General features: G+C 39.7%; 1 protein-coding gene across 2 annotated transcripts; it reads right to left on the reverse strand.

Moving 5' to 3' along the window:
* Nucleotides 1–4,053: 4,053 nt before the first annotated feature.
* On the reverse strand, nucleotides 4,054–16,830 carry pank4 (pantothenate kinase 4 (inactive)). Of its 2 annotated transcripts, XM_008306928.1 has the most exons (20): nucleotides 16,707–16,830; nucleotides 16,203–16,285; nucleotides 15,870–16,078; nucleotides 15,064–15,247; nucleotides 14,331–14,423; nucleotides 14,098–14,251; nucleotides 13,011–13,192; nucleotides 12,754–12,835; nucleotides 12,306–12,406; nucleotides 11,997–12,002; nucleotides 10,994–11,149; nucleotides 10,229–10,341; nucleotides 9,645–9,732; nucleotides 9,193–9,344; nucleotides 8,546–8,601; nucleotides 8,032–8,081; nucleotides 7,641–7,745; nucleotides 7,459–7,559; nucleotides 7,095–7,163; nucleotides 4,054–5,788 (listed from the first exon to the last, which is right to left on the reverse strand). In XM_008306928.1, exons 1-20 carry the CDS (start codon nucleotides 16,828–16,830, stop codon nucleotides 5,539–5,541), a joined length of 2,358 nt encoding a protein of 785 aa, XP_008305150.1. In that variant the 3' UTR covers nucleotides 4,054–5,538. The 2 variants fall into 2 exon arrangements, with proteins under 2 accessions (XP_008305150.1, XP_008305151.1); XM_008306929.1 differs by lacking the exon at nucleotides 11,997–12,002.
* Between the last annotated feature and the right edge of the window lie 261 nt (nucleotides 16,831–17,091).

Genomic DNA, 17,091 nt, shown 5'->3' on the forward strand with positions numbered 1-17,091 from the left:
GAATTTTAAGTTCCACGGGGGGGGGCATCTACATGTCCTCATACTTTTGCTCATGTGGTATATGTCACACCTTAAATGAAAGTGAAGGAAAATACATTTGAACAGTTTGTACGTGTACGTCACAATAAATAACTGCACTCTGTACAAAATGTGTTTTCAAAGTAAGTAGTCCAGTTTTCATTTCCTCTGAAGTGAAACCCTGTGACTGCATCTGTCACAACTCATGTTACAAAGTCTGCACAGCATCCAGCCAGACTCATCCTAAACCTACACTGAGCCGGTTGCATGTTGGCACATTTAATGCTGCGTATTTGCAGAATGATTAAGTGTAAATCACTTTGGGGAATTGGTTGACATTTCGAAATATAGTCCGCTATTTTGTTTTGTGTGTCCACACAGAAAAATGCTCGTTAGCTTCATTGAAACCAACGAACAATCTTTATTCTCATTTGGTGTGAATACAAACAATGGTGACAAGACACTCAGTAAAGTGTGAGTGTAACACAAAGGGACTGAGTCTGCTAAAGGAAGATAACAGCCGAAATTCAAAATGCCTTTAGAAATGAATATTGAGTTCTTCGACATCTTACTTTGTGGAGGGTCCATTAATACTGAAAAAAATCTATATACTGTGCATAAAACATGCACTTTTGGGTTTATTTACACATGTCATATACATATAAAACATGTTTCCTTATTTAGTCATGTATTTAGAATGTATGTGACACTTTTAAGGAGGTTAGTTGGCATTCTAAGTATTCTTGATGCATAAAAATACATTACAACTTTTTGGCCGAGATTTCCGTATTGCTGCATGCTTACACTCTATGTCAGGCACATTTGAGCAAGATGTCAAGAGCTCTGTAAAGTACAAGATGGCATTTGAATGGGGACCCCTGTAGCTCCTGTGCAACTCCTGCGAGACAGAAAAGGCTTTTTTAGAGATCATGATGGGAGTCTGTGGCACACATACTGGAATCAAAAGCTTTTTTTTTCCAAAGTCATATTCTCAGGTCTGAATTTTGCAGCGATGTCAGGATGAACTGTAGCTGCAGGTATTCTAGGTTTTCTCCGCTGGAAATGCAGAGGGGTGCTGTTTGTTTCAGTGTTGTAGTGATTCCCTTCCAGGGATACCTCTGCAGTTGCCGGAGGATATCTGGAGAGACTGTGAAGTATTTCAGCTCATACAAAAAAGTACACACGAATATACCTTAATATTTGGGCTTAGGCCTTAGGGGGAAAATACACATACAAATGGGATGACAAATGAAGGTGAGGCTTAACATTTTTACTATAGTTATCATAGTAACCAATAAACTATATATTTTACATTAACTTGAGTCTTCTTTTTTTAACACTGTGTGGTCTGATTGAGAATGCATGAAAACTATCGCAAAACAATCAGAAATTTGACGTAAAACATAAATGGTTGTGTGTGGGTGTTATTTCATTTAGACTCACTAAAATAAAGAAAAGATCAATAATGCTGGGATTATTTTCTCTGGAGGAAGAAAGTTTTCAGTTTTAATGTTACATTATTTTTCACAAAAACAGGTGGGAAAGCAGTAATGTGTTAATATGTGCTAATGTTATCATATGTGCACTAAACTCAAAAGGAGAATACATCAGTGGCAAATAATATGGGACCAAAGTCACCCAGATCTGGAAAATGTTATTACAAAAAGCACAGGAGACATCATGAAGACATCATGTATTTACACGTACCGGAGCGGTGGTGACGCACACAGTTTCGCATTGTATGTTTCAGGAGGACCTGATAAATTAAATTGGTGTTATTGTTACTCCAAGTAACAAAAGGTTCAGCTACAGTGTGTTGAAATCAAAGCTCAAGAAAAAACGTCTTTTGAAATGGTTGTTTACTGTAACTACAGTAATTAGTGTTATGCAAACAGTTACAGTCAATGCTGCACTGTTCTCTCAGGGCCTTTGGTCTCTGTGTGTTAGGAACCTTGACTATAATTAGAAAGTTATACAGTGAAAAAAAACACACAAAAAAACAAAAACATGCAACGAATGCTCTGTTCCTCTGCAGCTTCAGAAACAAGTCTACTGAAATCATCCTTGGGCATTCAGAACAGTTTACACAGAATCGATCCAGCTTGCTGTTAGGGACAAATCAACGATGAGTGACTGAAAAATGTAACTGTTAACATCTCACACAAGTGCATGTACAGTTTATACCAGTCTAGGCGAGTTTAACTGCAAAAAAAAAAAGAGTCAGCAGTGATGCAGCAGCTCTGTTTGGGTTAAATTCTACCATCAGCATGTTAGCATGTTGATGTTTTGCAGGTATATTATTCACTATGTTCATCATCTCTAACTTCTACTTGTACATGTGGACTTCATCAGAATCAGAAATATTGATCCTGAGGGTGACTTGTTTATTTTTGTACAATGTGTATATTGTAAGTCGGCACAAGAAGATCTGGCTTCAGCCTTCCCCTTTTTGGTCATTGTTGCTGTATGTTTTGTTAATTACTTCATCGCCAGTATTTAAGCAGGAACCATCAGCACATAACTGAATAAAACCAGATTCCACTTGGAATTTTTCATTTAGTTTTAATAAACAGGTATATCTTGTGCAAGGACTTCCTACTTGTCACGTCCTTGAAACCTGTTCATCACCATCATCTTGAGGCCTTGAATCAATCTTGCTGAGATCTTTCTGTTTGTTTAGCGCAAAACCTGGGAATTTCTTTTGCATACGTGCACCCAAACGAGCCTATCTGGTAAAGAAATAGAGTCCTTGGAGCTTCTTGGGCCAGAGCCTACATTTGCAGCGGTTTTAAGCAATTCTGGTTGAAAAGTCACAGAGCTTAGTTTGAAATAAGGATGTCCTGACTGTGATTTTGTCCTGCTGGTCCTGATCAGACTGTTGATATTGTTTATCAAATCCAATCCAATATATTACAGCTGCACAGCATACTGAGACTGCAGTGGCATTTCTTTAAAATACCATAAAAACAGTGAAAAGCAGGTAGAATGCTTAAGGATTCTGTCCAAAAGAGGTTTTGAACCAACAGCAAATCTGGAGAGCGGCCAAATGTCACTAAAAGAGGTGCAAAATGGCTACAAATGAGTTTGGATTAGAGGTGGACAATACCACAAAATGAGGTTTCGATCTGATGCAAAGTAACAGCATTCTCAGGATAATCAGCGTCGATACTTATGCTGATGCTTTTGTTAAAAGCGGGGAATCATGTAACAGTAAGAAATATGTCATGATTTATGAAATGAATGCAGTATTAATAGGTTACTTCTGAATATGTTTTAATTACCACCAGATCATTTGCAAAACATGAGACATTTCTTTTTACTGTTTTCTGTTAATGACTTAATCGCATGCATGTTTAATCACAAGTGGAAAGAAACAAATGTTCATAATGTGTGGTGCACACGTGCAACTGGCAGCAGCAGCACAGACGCAAATGCTGCAGCAAGCGTACAGCCAGGATTTGATCCGACATGTGACAGCTCCATTTTTCGCCATCAGTCACATCAATATCGGCACTCAGAACAAGACTTTGAATCAGTATCGACTTTGGTGATCAATGTTCTCACCTCTAGTCTGGATGTCTTGGTCTTTTGCAGGAGAGATGAGGTGCTCGTTGATTCATGATCAGTCTGAGTTGACTGATGCTGGACAGAAACACTGCTGTCCACGCTGGAAAATATAAAATAACAAAAGAACCTACAAAAACAAAACCACAGCAGATCTTACATACTTCATAAGCACATGTCGCTAAATCCGCGAGGGCATGTTGCAGAGCTGGTGTGTGTGTGTGTGTGTGTGTTTTGGCAGCCGGAGTGATGAGCGAGAGCAAAAGCAGGAGGACCCCCTGCCAGGCCTCCTCATGCATTATCAGCTCGCAGCTCCCCAGCAGGCATCAACCACCACATACCAGGGTGTCGAGCTTTTATACTGCCAGGGGCAGGTTGGGATTTTTTAATATGGGGCAACTCTTCTTATTTCTCTACTGAAACTCTCCTGACACATCCACCAAGAGAAAGAAACACAAACACACAGAGGGATAAAATAAAGGTTTTGTACCATTTAATTAAAATTGATTGTCAGGAGAATAATACACAAAAGTGTGCTTGGTGTGCTTAACTGAAGGGATGCAACTGAATTTTATATATATATATATGTATATATATATTTCTCACACATATGTACAAATGAAAAATAAAATATTGCAATGAGTCCACAAGTGAAGCAACTGTAACTTTGCAAGATATTGTCACACCAAGGCTTTTCAAATCTGACCCCACCTTGAATTCAGATATTAATGATGACGTTACCAATACAGTCAGCCACTTCACAATCACACAGTGTTTGATGTTTGTTACAACTAGGTGCTGCAGTATTATTGCCTTCAAACAATTGCATTTGTGACGTAGGGATGGATTACAGTGTGTATTTGTACATGCCAGTTAACTACAGTGAATGCATGGACTCATGCCATGGCCAGCTCGGGACGCTCTAGCTCTGTGTGATGCTAACAGAATATTTATCCTGATATATGCAGTGTTAATTTTGACACCAAGCACCTTGGGAGAGATTTGAGTAAAATATTTAAAATCTACATCACAGTAGAACACTGCCACCTTGTGGATGAACCCCATTTCTTTAATCACGGTGATAAAGTGCTGCTTCTCCCACTGATGAAACATCTTCCCTGATTCCACTTCAACAGCTACACAAGTGACGGTGACAATGACTCATTTTTTAATCTCAATACATTCGCTGGCAGTAATGAAAAACAAGAAATCTACGGAATCTTTCAAGTCTGTGGCATGAGAGTGCTAGAAAGCAGATATCTGTGTAGTATTGTAGCGGTCGACAGGAATTAAAAGCAATCTGAGTGAATGATGCCTGTCATCATATCATCAGCCTTAAGGCACATTAAATACCCTTTACTGAATGTAAAAAGTCTTATCGCTGTAAGCTGTAATTACTCCTGCAGCTCTTTTTCTCTCCCACACACAAACACACACCAGCCACAGTCGTCCACCCCCCATATGTGTGCACAGTCGCATTGGCAGTGTGTCAACAACTGAAGCCCACTTTTAAAATAAAAGCTTAGTTTCTGATTTGTTTTTCTACAAGCTTAAGATCGCATCTGTTAAAGTTTACTGAATGCAGCCAGTGATGACTTCACTTCACATGAAATACCCAGCGCACACCCATATCCAGCGTGGTGAATCAGATCATCAGGTGACAGTAATGATTGTGGCAAACCAAGTGATTGAACCAGAGATTAGACAATGACCTTCCAAAAAGCATGTTCATGAAACAGACAGTGAAATCAACATAGTTTAAAAATAAAATGTAAAATCTCCCCTATTAATGATCACCCTTAAAAACTGATCCAACCTTTAACAGTCAAAGTTACAATCACTCATTCTTTCAGTGGCAGTTATATGATCATCGTCTTACATTCGGACCTCCAACTAAACCAAGCTGGTCGCTCGAATTCAGTGTTCTGTCTCCCTCAAACATGAGTTTTGTCGCACTCATGAGGGTGTCAATGCAGCAGAGTCCTGACCGGGTTTTCCAGCTGGTACCTCGTACTTGAAAACCACGCTGAAGAGCTTTCCTCCCAGTCGGTCGGCCAGCCACGAATTTTTGATGACGGCCATCTTGAGGCTCTCACAGCTGAGCATGGCGTAGTAGTTGGTGTGAATGGCTCGGCCCATTCCCTCGATGATCACCAGGTCGGTCTGCCGCTCCCGAGCCACCATTGCCAGCACTTTGTCCAGGCGGCTGTGGAACAACAAAGGCAGGATAAAACACTGAAGATCAATTCTGCTGCACTAAAACACATATGTTATTCAAAAGGGAGTGAGGTTTCTTTTCCTGATAATCAGACTGAATTGATTTAATTTCAACTCATTCATTCAGCATAACTCTCTTAGCTGATGTCTTGTTGGCACAGGGGGATTTATTTGTTTTGTCTTCCTCTTCCCACTCAGTAGCTACTGACGTTTACATCCCACCATCAAAACGTACAGTTGGCATGAAACCTGCTCTGGCATTTGCTCGGATTAGTTAACTGGCACTGGTCAAAGACACATGCAGATTTATTTCTCTGACTTCCAACAACTTGTACAACTGCATTGCTATCATGCAAATTTTGCCACATTTCCACATTTTCGGCCTTTCAAAGCCTTAAATGTCCTGCCTGCAATCTACTCTCCCTTGAAGGAAAGCATTACATTGTTATGGATGGAAATTGTTATTGCACAGAATAAAAGATTAAAAAAGACAAGGCTGTTATTATTACATAAGTTTCTGATTCCGACAAACAGGTTTGATTTTCCTGTATACAGTACTGTTACTCAAGAGTTGTTCTGTGTGTAAACTTTTACATTTTTGTGCTGTGACACTTGCCCTGCTCAACACCTCACTACAGCTGCTTTCACAGATGCACTGCAGCTCTGAACCTACCTGGAGGAGCTGTTCATGAGAACCACAATGTCTGAGTCAGCTGGATTGGAGATTAAACGGACTTTACCCTGCCAGCTCTATAGTTCAAAGTCTGTGTAATATCTGATTAGGCCTGTGTGTGAAGAGAGCAGGTTAATGACTGGAAAATTCACAGCGAGCGAGTGGGTGTAATATTAACGTGTCTGTCACAAGGCTAGTACAAAATCAGAAGAATTCAAACATCTGTGAAGATGACAGGCAATTTAAACAAAGACAAAAAATGTCTAACTGCAAAGACAAGACTTGCAAACTTTCGTTTTTAAGGGCAGATGCCAAAATTGTTCAAAGACTCAGTGGTTTATGACCAAGTCATAAACCAACTATATGACTGAAGGATAGTTTTTGCATTCCCAATGGCCTGAATCTAACCACATATTTTCAGTAGTGAGAACACGTCTGATAGCAACAATATCCTAATGTGTGCTACATATGTAAAAGGGCTACAGAGCTCTTTTTCTAAGAAAACGGCTCAAGTGTGCATTTTCAAAATAAGAAAAGGTCTTAGCCTCTGTCAATATTCAGTGAAAAATGTATGAATTTAATATGAAATAAATAAATGTAATTAAAAATGAAAACCACAAACCTCAGATCCAGACAGGGAGAACTGGAACCGCTTTGGACCAATGTCAACCTGTCCTCGCTCAGACTAGCCCTACACACACACAAAAAGAGACAAGTCATTGATTTTTGTATACGGTATTAGAAATATCTTAAAAATAACTTGTTGCACCTTATTCAATAAAAAGCTTGACTGCTAACAAGTCAAGTTGTTGCTACTAACGTGAGACTAACCACTCATGAGACTGTGTAGTCTTTGTACAGGTTCATTTTTGATTTACAGTTTGTTGTTAGTTTCTCTGCATCTGGTTTCAGAATAAACCTCTATGCCTTCTTCAGTTTGTCTTCTCAACATTAAATCACATTTAAAATGACCTATATACACTCACTGAATCACAGGATCCATAGCAGCAATTCTTTCAGTTAATATTTGCAGTTCTCCATTTGTTACGTCGTTCAACGCTGGACCAGAATTGCTGGCCAACACAACCTAAAAGGTAGAAACATGAGAAAGTTTAGGTAACATTTTATCAAATGTTGTACTTTTGTAACCATGTTGTCAGTTCCTAACCTCTGTTCCTCGAGAGAGAAGCTCTCTGACAAAAGGCATCACCCCTAGAATGATGTCAACTCCACTATTATCTACGAAAAACAAGGCACACTTATGAGGGGGACCCTGCAAGAGAAAAACCAGGATGATGCATTCAAGCATTAATCATCAAGCGCACAGAACACAGAAACACAAGTATGTTGTAGAGCACTCAAAAGGTATTGTTTCTATGTGCTTAGTCAAAAATGGGGCCCGGTGCTAACATCTGAAAATCTGACAAGCAAGCCTTATATGTTTGCTTCCCTCTGGGAGTCACACTGTGCTAAACACTGTGTGTGTGTGTGTGTGTGTGTGTGTGTGTGTGTGTGTTCGTGTTATTTTGAAGCGCTGCAGACAACAGAGAGCGCCTGACCTTTAGTCTCTCGAGCCACTGGTCATAGGAATCAACAAGCCATGGCCGCTCTGAGAGGGGAAAAACACTCAGTCAGCTTAGGTATTAAAAGTATTTAAAATCCACACATTTGATAATTTTCTCTGTACACATTAATGTTCAAAAAAGACATAAAAAGAGGTGAAAGCAGAGAAGCACACTGGCATCTGTCAGTATATCAAATGGTTAAACAGCCAATGTTACTGGGTATACTGGCATAGAAATTGGCATCTCAACACAAGTATAACAGAACAGATACCTTTCTATCTTAAAAAATCCTACTGCCCACACAGGCCGCATATAAACGGTTTACTTCCACATTAATACACACCCAAAGTGTGTTTTATGTTTCAAATCTTCTGTAGGTCAACTGCTGAAAGGCAACACTGTGCATCCTGAGCAGAGACAGACGGAGCACTGAAGCTGCTGCTCTGCAAACATGCGGCTCACAAAACAGCTGCTGTGTAGACAGTGTTAAAGGGAAGCACTTGGATACCTTCCAGTTGTCGTTTCGCTTGCTCAAATCCAAACTCAGGGTCCGATTCCAGGACGCTAAACATATGAAGACAAAATAAGACAAGTGAGATCGTACAAACATAGGGAAGATACAAAAGAGTCACAGTCTACAAAGCAAAAGCACAACTTTCCAAACTTTGGGACAAAAATGTTTTGTACCTTTAAGAGCTACTGCAGACTGGCCTGCAAGCATGAATAGGTGCTGTCGGTACTTAAACCAATCCTAATAATGTGCTTAGACAGTTAACGATATGATCTGGCCAGGAAAAGCTAGGCCAAGCTGACCTTTCAGTAATCACCTACTGTCAAACAGCAACAGAAATTAAATCTTTAAAAAGACACTGGGCCCAGGTATTTTCATTTTTACTTGCCAGCACCTAGATACTTTCATTGTTTCTGCTCATATTTATTCCCTTTACTGAAATATTAGAAAGTTACATAACACAGGGTAGTTATTAAACATTGCAGCACTGCTAAAGGTGCTATCAAAGCAGCTAAAAACTTCCCCAAGCAAAGCTGCATCAACATGAAACAAGTAAGTCTTTCCTACTACCCACATTTAGCCAGAACAAATCAAGTTAGCAAGCAGGCTGCTCACAGAGTATAACAACAGTTAACTGCACTCACTCTGACACGGCCTTGGCTCCCCAGTCAAAGACATTCCCCGCCAGGACGCCCCTGACAAGAGCAAACTGTCTCTCCTCCCAGCTCAACTCCTCCAAGGACTTCACTGCCTTTTGGTAATACTTGAGAGCAACATCATTCTCCCTCTGTTTAATCTGAAACATGAAAGAAAAATGATACTGTTGATAGTTCAAACTGCATAAAGGACTGACTACCTAGCCACATTTAAAAAGGAAAAAAGATGTGATAAAAAACAAAACATGAGAGTATGTTTACGACCCAACTAATGCCTATATTTAACAGGTGGAAACAAACGGTGTGTCACCATGAGACTGCAGGGAAACACAAAATGGCTACAAAGTCACAAAACGGATCGGTGAAAGCCAATCCAGCTGTGTAGCACAAGAAAAGAACATAAAAAGGAAAACAACAGATTTGATAGATTTCACTCAGACCTTAGAGTAGGGATCAGGAAAGTTGAACTCGTTTAAACAGTGTTCCCTCGTGTCTAAGAGACTTCTGACAGTGAGGGATCCATAAGCACTAGGTAAGAAGAGAAGCACTCTACATTAGCCAGAGAGAAACACATACACACAAACGGGGCTGGGATGGTAAAATGCAATGCACTTTTGACTTTTGTCTTTTTCCTCGTTTTTGATCTTGACTGAATTATTAGAATGTTGTGATGAGACCTGACGCTAACTGGGAAGGTTGTTTTTTTTCCATCTCCTGAATTTTGTGTTGAATCTCAAAGATAGTCAACATATCTATCATTGGGATAAGAATGCTGACTATTTTGCTAAATAACTAACACAATTAATACCACTGACACACACTTACTTAGTGCATCCTGTTCCTAAAAACTGACACAGTAAACAGAATTAACATCAAGATTTCTCTTATTTTGATGACAAAGCACGTGGGCAGTTACAGCAGGTATGAAGACATAAAACTAATGCAGACGACAAAGAAAAGAGTTTTAGTTAGACTAAAAGCAACCTCTTGGTCAAATGCATGCAAATCTAATAACAGTCCTTACAATGGCTGGTTGCGGAGGGTCTGAAGCTTGTGTCTATATTTCTGACGAAACTTCTCTGCTCGCAGGGCTGCCTCCGGCATGTCAGGCTGGCTCGCTACAGCTCTCTTAACCACCTGCTCAAGGAAACAAGAACAGTACTCAGTTGTGTTATAACCACTGAGCTAAAATGCTACAAAGCTATAGTAAAGGAGGCAGATGCAGCGTCTGTACAAAGCATTCAGCCTCTTAGATTTCTCCTTTTATTTCTTTTCAACCTGAAATGATGGTCAATACAATGCTTGCTTTTTTGATAAGTATTTACAAAAAGGTTCTTAAATTTCAGAGTGAAAACAGAATGCTACAAAGACACTACAATTTTTCCACATTCGTCTTTGCAAAACTGCTCAAGCTCTGCCAGGTTGTATATGGATCTTGAGTAAACAGCCCTTTTCTAGTCCAGCGACAAAGTCTCAATTGGATTGAGGTCTCGGCTCTGACTCAGCCACTCCAAAACATTCACCTTGTTGTCTTCAAACCATGTTAAAATGTCTTTACTTTGACATGATGGAGTCCTTCTTGTGTGAATTCTTGTCCAAAAAGCCAAATTAAATTGACTAGGATTCAGTGCTGAAAAGCAATACAATGGAAAACTTCCAACTTAATCAAATTAGTTTTTTGTCAAATTTTTTTTTTCTCCTTTCTTTTACATTAGTATTTTTTCTGGCATTAACATCATGGTGTGAATTCATTTCAGATCCTGCAACAGTAGCTGCTGTGACATTTTACCCCATCTAGGGCCTCTTCAAAACAGTCGAGCCAGTATTCACGGGCCAGAGCATCCTCTGTGAGGTCCACAGTGTCAGGGATGTAAGAAGAAGGGTCTTGCAGCAGAGGCAGATTCATCAGCTGCCTCTCCAGACGGTCCATCTCCAGCATGTCAAACTAGACACAACAAAGAGAAAGAAGAGATTCATGCTGTCAGTCTTGTCTGTAAACTCATGCAGCTTGATGCCTCTTTCAGCTCTTCAAATCAAAGCCTATTCCTGTTGTCTAGGATGTATTTCAGAATACTTCCCTTTCTCTTAGCACAGTGGCAGTTTTCACTAATGTTCGTTTTTTTTTTCTTTATTGAGACAAAAGAAAGTTGAGAGAGATGCGGTAAAGACGAAACAGGAAGGAATGTTGAAGCAGGATTTAATCTTAAAAGCCAGTGGGAGTCCGAGGACTCATTAGTTGGACACACAATCAATAGTCCATCAAACAAAGTCAGTACCTTTGAAAGAACGTATTACATCTATGAACTGTTTCTTGGGTAGCAAGAAGAATAAAAATGAGCTCATATTTAATTTGCAGTGGAGTGTCCGATGTTGCCAGTTTGCACTAATGAAAACTAGTGAATGGAAGTTGGGTGAAGGGAGCATTAGTTTGAGTAGTTTAAGGATCTAATACTGGATGTTAACACCTACGAATGTTCTACAGAGACCTACATGCTCAAAGTATCACACCAAGGAACCAAGCAGCAAAGTGCACACTGTTATTGATGGTCAAAAACATCAAAAACTGTCATTTTCTATTGTCATATAACACAGTTTGTCCAAATAATAATTTAGTAAGGAAGAACACAGCAGCAGGCTCTCCGGTCTCTCTTGTCCAAGTGAAGACTGACGTGAACACCTATCATACCTTAACACTTAAGTTGAGCATTTAAAGCTACACAACAAGGCACTGTGAGCAGAAGCAATGTGTCATCAAACCAGATCAGACAAGTGAAACAGGCGGAGGTACTTACGGGAAACTGAAGGAGAGAGTTAGGTAGACAGAGGAATGTGTGGAGAGGAAATGAAAAGAAAGATTGTCAGTCTGCAAAGATTGATGCGGCGAATATCTTTTGGTGACTGTATGGATTCAGTGAGGACAAAGGTGATGCTATTTCCACAACAGAAGATCAAAAATAAAAACATAAAATAAAGCTCAAATGTAAGAATTGCAAGAAATTGATGAAAGAAGATGGAAAGAATAAAAATCAATGACCCATCAGCAGCCTGTAAACAGACCATTTCCTATCAGATCTTTAGATTTACTTCTGCTGTAGACTCACCGTTCCACTACGAGCACGTTGCATGGGATTCATATCTGGAGAAACACTCATGAGGCCTGAGCTTCCCGCATAGTTTTCACCCCAACTGTACTGGTTTGGATCTTGAGGAGACAAAAAGACAATTATGACACATTCATGGTACAAAATTTGCATTATAGTACATTTTATTATCATAGAAGGTCAGCATTTATACACTTCTCTTGCAAAGTTAGCCATCATATTATGGAATTTGTAATATTTTGACATTGTAATGACATTGTCAACAGCCTGTGAAGTAGTTCTGCAACTGAAGTCCAGGGATTTGATTCATTCCCGATGTGAAATCTTTCTATAAGAATCTGCTTGTTGTAGTACTACAGGTTTCGAGTTAGCCCTTGTGTGTGAGTTAGCGTTTGCATAATAGGTGTGAAAATTATAATAAATATTTGTTGTTTTGTTATTTTCTTACTGTCTTCCTCTGCTCCTTTAAGAAATGCTCCAATGGCTCCAAGATAGCCTTCGTGTCTTAGGAACAAGGCCTGAACTTCACCCTACAACAACAAAACACAGGGGGGTAAAAATCTGGTTTGGGGTTAGAACATTAAGTTCAGACAACAACAAACCAAGACTACAACACACAGAGGGATTAAAAAACAAACAAAACAAAAAAAACAACCCTGAGGTAATCTTGCAAAGTTTGTGGGTCTGCAAAGGAAGTTGGCTTGCCTTGGTAAAGAAGTTGATGCTGTAGGTGATGGTGTGCATGGTAACCGGGTGTCCTCTAATGAAGAAGCCTCCAAAGTACACTCTTGACAGGTTGTGGAGCTTGGCATACAGACAGGCCAGCTGCCCGATGTCGTTGCTGATCATATGTAGTAAACTCTTGGCCATGTCTTCTTTAGAAAACTCTACAATTCAGAAAATACCAAATTTAAGTTACATGTCCATAAAGAGAAAATACTACCAATAATTATCAAAGTAAGCCATTTCTAAGTGAATCAACTTGCATTACGACAGGTTTGTATCATCCACAAAATTGCATTAAAATCACGTTCCACATTTTTAATTTCAAAATGTACAACCTACTACTTTATTCCATGAAGCCAACAAAGGCTGTTGATTTCTCTGGACTGGTGCCATTGCTTCATAACGGTTAGAAATGCAGCGCTGGGTGAAAGGTTGCTCAGTTTGCTTTAGCACAATTTGTGCAATAACATCAGAAATACCAAAACTGCCTTGTTAGAGCACAAGCACAACAAAAATGTGTATCTACATGACATCCTTTAACTTTATTTGCTTAAAGCTATAATCCATCCTTTGATCTTTACAGGTTACGGTGGGTTCCAACAGTGATGTGATGTGTGAATATTAAAATAGGACAAGTTAATTTTGCTATATATTTTGAAAAAAAAAAACAGTCTGACTGGAATATTCCAAGGACACAGCCAGCAGAAAAGTAGATTGGAGTGGCCTGATTTTCAATGGAAATTCTTTACACTTCGAAACTGGGTCACCATTGGAATACATTTTACCCACCATGAATCCATCCTGCCTGTAGCTGCTACCCTTCAGAGCAAGAAAGGAAGCAAGGATCAAGCCACTAACATTCTACTGCCACCTTTCAAGTCCACAAAAACTGAGTGTTTGATACTAAAATGACAGATTTTAATGTAGGGTTTAGCTTTGTTGCAATAACTGAATAAACTGCAAATAAAGACACAAAATAAACCTACACTTCAGTTCTACTAACCCAAATGTACACTAAAACAGCACTACAGGTCATCTACATAAAATCAGTATGCCCATGCATCACCTTTGTCAGCAGTAGCAGACTTCCCAAAACTGCTCGCAATAAGATCTCCAGTCAAGCCCAAATACCCATAAGATCCTCCGTAGATATCTTTGACAAGCATATCGACACTTGTATGCTGCCCTTTTGAGGCCAACTGTAGTAACTCGTCAAATCTCTACAGGAGAAAAAAGGATAAAGTTCAAGACCACTGCACTGAGAAGCTAGCCTGTAAAAACCCATGTTATTTAAAATACCTTTGTTTTAGTGAGCAAGGCTCCAAGGCCCCAGAACGTCCCTCCACCTATCGAACTTCCTCCTATTCGCTCAAATTTGTCCTCTGATTCAACCTGAGGAGGGGAAGAACCAGATGTTGTATTGTGAATCACGTGAAGAAGCTGATTCATACAAATGAAAATAATCTGTAAACTCCGAGACATCAGTAATGAGATAAATTTGCTTCGAAACACATATTGCATTTTAACTGTCACTCAGAGAGGCCATCTGAGCTTCACATTTTATAAAACCAAAACATAACTCAAAGTCACTGTTTATTTAAAGGCGCAAGTGTGTTAACCCACTGAGCTACACACTAAAGACAAACCCTACTATTTGTCTACAGTCTGTAATGCTGGCTGTCAGCAAAATTTGCAACAAAAATACAGACAAGAGGTATTTTCAAACTTAAACAATGAACATAATCTTTACAGGTTGTGATAAGTCATTCTGCCAACTGAGCTGTATGCGTATAAACAACAAACAGTGCTGCATAGACTTTGCAATGATGCCACTGTTTACAAATTGACTTCAGCTTTTTTCTGCAAAAACTCTATTTTTCATAAATTTCGTTCTAGGTTGACCAATAACATTGCTAATACAAATATATCTGAAATAAAGCAAAGCAATTAAAACTTTCAGATATTAAAAATATAAAATAAAAAAATCCTGCATCCCTGAACAACAGATGAAACTTTGAATATCAGGTATTACCTTAACTATGGACACTCCAGAGCCGATGTTCACAAGCAGGTAAGGGAAGATGTCTGGATTAGTCGTCTGAAAGCGGAACTCTGAGTCGGCATGCTTGGCATACACGAAAGCTTCATGGGGTATATTCTTCAGCACAAAATTACAGCCCTTAATGAGGCAGGTCATCTCATCTTCTTTGTCCACTCTGCCAAAATGCAACACATGAAGACGGCATTAGCAGAAGGCAGAAGGCTAATTGTTTTGTTTTCCATCTGGTACATCAATCTCCTTTCTACAATCTTAGTAGGCATTTACACTGTTTTTCTGATGCATTTAGCACCTGCAGTCATGAGTGTTAAGATCAACACAGGCAGGCTATAATTCCAAATACCAGCTGACTTTACAAACCATTTCCCCTTTATCTGAGTTGAATTACGAGACAAACTGGGAATACTGAAAAAAACTGCCTATACTGTATATTGTTCTCAGTATTGTGTGGATGCAGACAAAAGTATCTATGCAATGTGAATGCTTTTGTTTCCACATGTATGGTTAGCCAACAAAGCTGGCAAGTTAGTAAATAGCACATATTTTCCAGAAAAGGTCTTCATTAGGTCTCCCAAAGCTCTCTCCTAAAAATGTATTTGTCCTGCACCTTACAGGAAGAGCGCCTAATACAGCTTTGTGTGTGGATCATTTACAGGGGGACTATTGTTTAACTTAGCCACCCAGAACATGACAGAAACTTACCTCCCTTTCCGTTCATTTGCACATGCAGACAAAAAGCTAATTGATACAACACAGTTTTAGATTTTTCATTTACTCACTTGAGTCCCAGTTTTCTCTCAATCAGTTCTTTGAACTTGTGTGCCCCTCCACCTGTGGCTTTGATAACTTTGGTGTCAGTGTTGACCAGATGGTCTTTGATGAAGTCCAAGCACGTTTCAATGTAAGCATTTTCAAACTTGATGAAGTGCAGGCGTGCAGTGACTTCCTCCTGCACTGATATTTCATACAGCTTGTCACTGGCAGCCTCCTGGAATGAACATCAGACAGAAAGTGAAATGTGTGAATGCTTCAATAAGTCAAGCTGGGACATGCTGAAATAGAGTAAAACATGTACATTTTCCTGCTAGTGCAGCTTTTAAGCGTTTCTGTACCTTTGCAGTGTGGTCGAAAGATCGCACTTTGGCCACTTTGTGTTGCACAGTTGAGTAGTAGGCAAGCTTGGTCAGAGATCCACCTGATAAAGCAAAACAGCGTCGATAATGTCGGACAACAAATCCGTGAGGCAGCCTGGACTAAGACCAACACTTAAAACACTCAGTCAGGTGTCAAATTGTGGCATTAGCTTAACAGAGACGACAAAACCTTCACACAAGGTAGCTAGCGGCTAACGTCAAGGCTGCTGCACTTGTCAAAGTTGACCAGGTCATGTTCGGCACACATCCGCTTAATGAGACAGAAAATCTTCACACCGAACACACTTACAGTCAGATCCATTTAACATTAGAATTTAAGCGGCTAACGTTAGCTTCGTGTTGTTTACTTTCACTGAAAGTCATGTGTTGTCAGAATGTGAGGCTGCGGCAGAGCACGAAGATTAGCTGCGTTGGTGCAAAAGTGACGGAAGTAAGACAGAAAACTTTTGAATACTCAGGTACCTATGTCTATTGCGAAGCGCTTTGCGTTCTCCAAATTGCGGAATATTTCGTCGGGCGGAAGAGTAATGCTTTTATCCATGGTGTGACTACTTGGGTTGCTGTCAACTCCACCACATTCCGCCATGGTCGGCTATGATTTGACGCTGCGTGCGTAGCGTACGTGCTCCCCACCGACCAATCAGTACTCACGTACAGTGTGAGGAGGGGGCGTCGTCCTGGAAACGGCTCAGAGCCACTGAGAGCACAGGAAACAGCTTACACTCATTCACGTCTCTGTTTGTTGTTTATCTGAAACTAAAGACTACATTACACGATGATACAAGTAAGAGGTATTTGCACATCAGAACAAACACACATAAAATGCGCAAATAAATTATTTTAATCC

The sequence above is a fragment of the Stegastes partitus genome, unplaced genomic scaffold (assembly GCF_000690725.1).
Source record: "Stegastes partitus isolate 25-593 unplaced genomic scaffold, Stegastes_partitus-1.0.2 Scaffold49, whole genome shotgun sequence".
Taxonomy (NCBI): Eukaryota; Metazoa; Chordata; class Actinopteri; family Pomacentridae; genus Stegastes; species Stegastes partitus.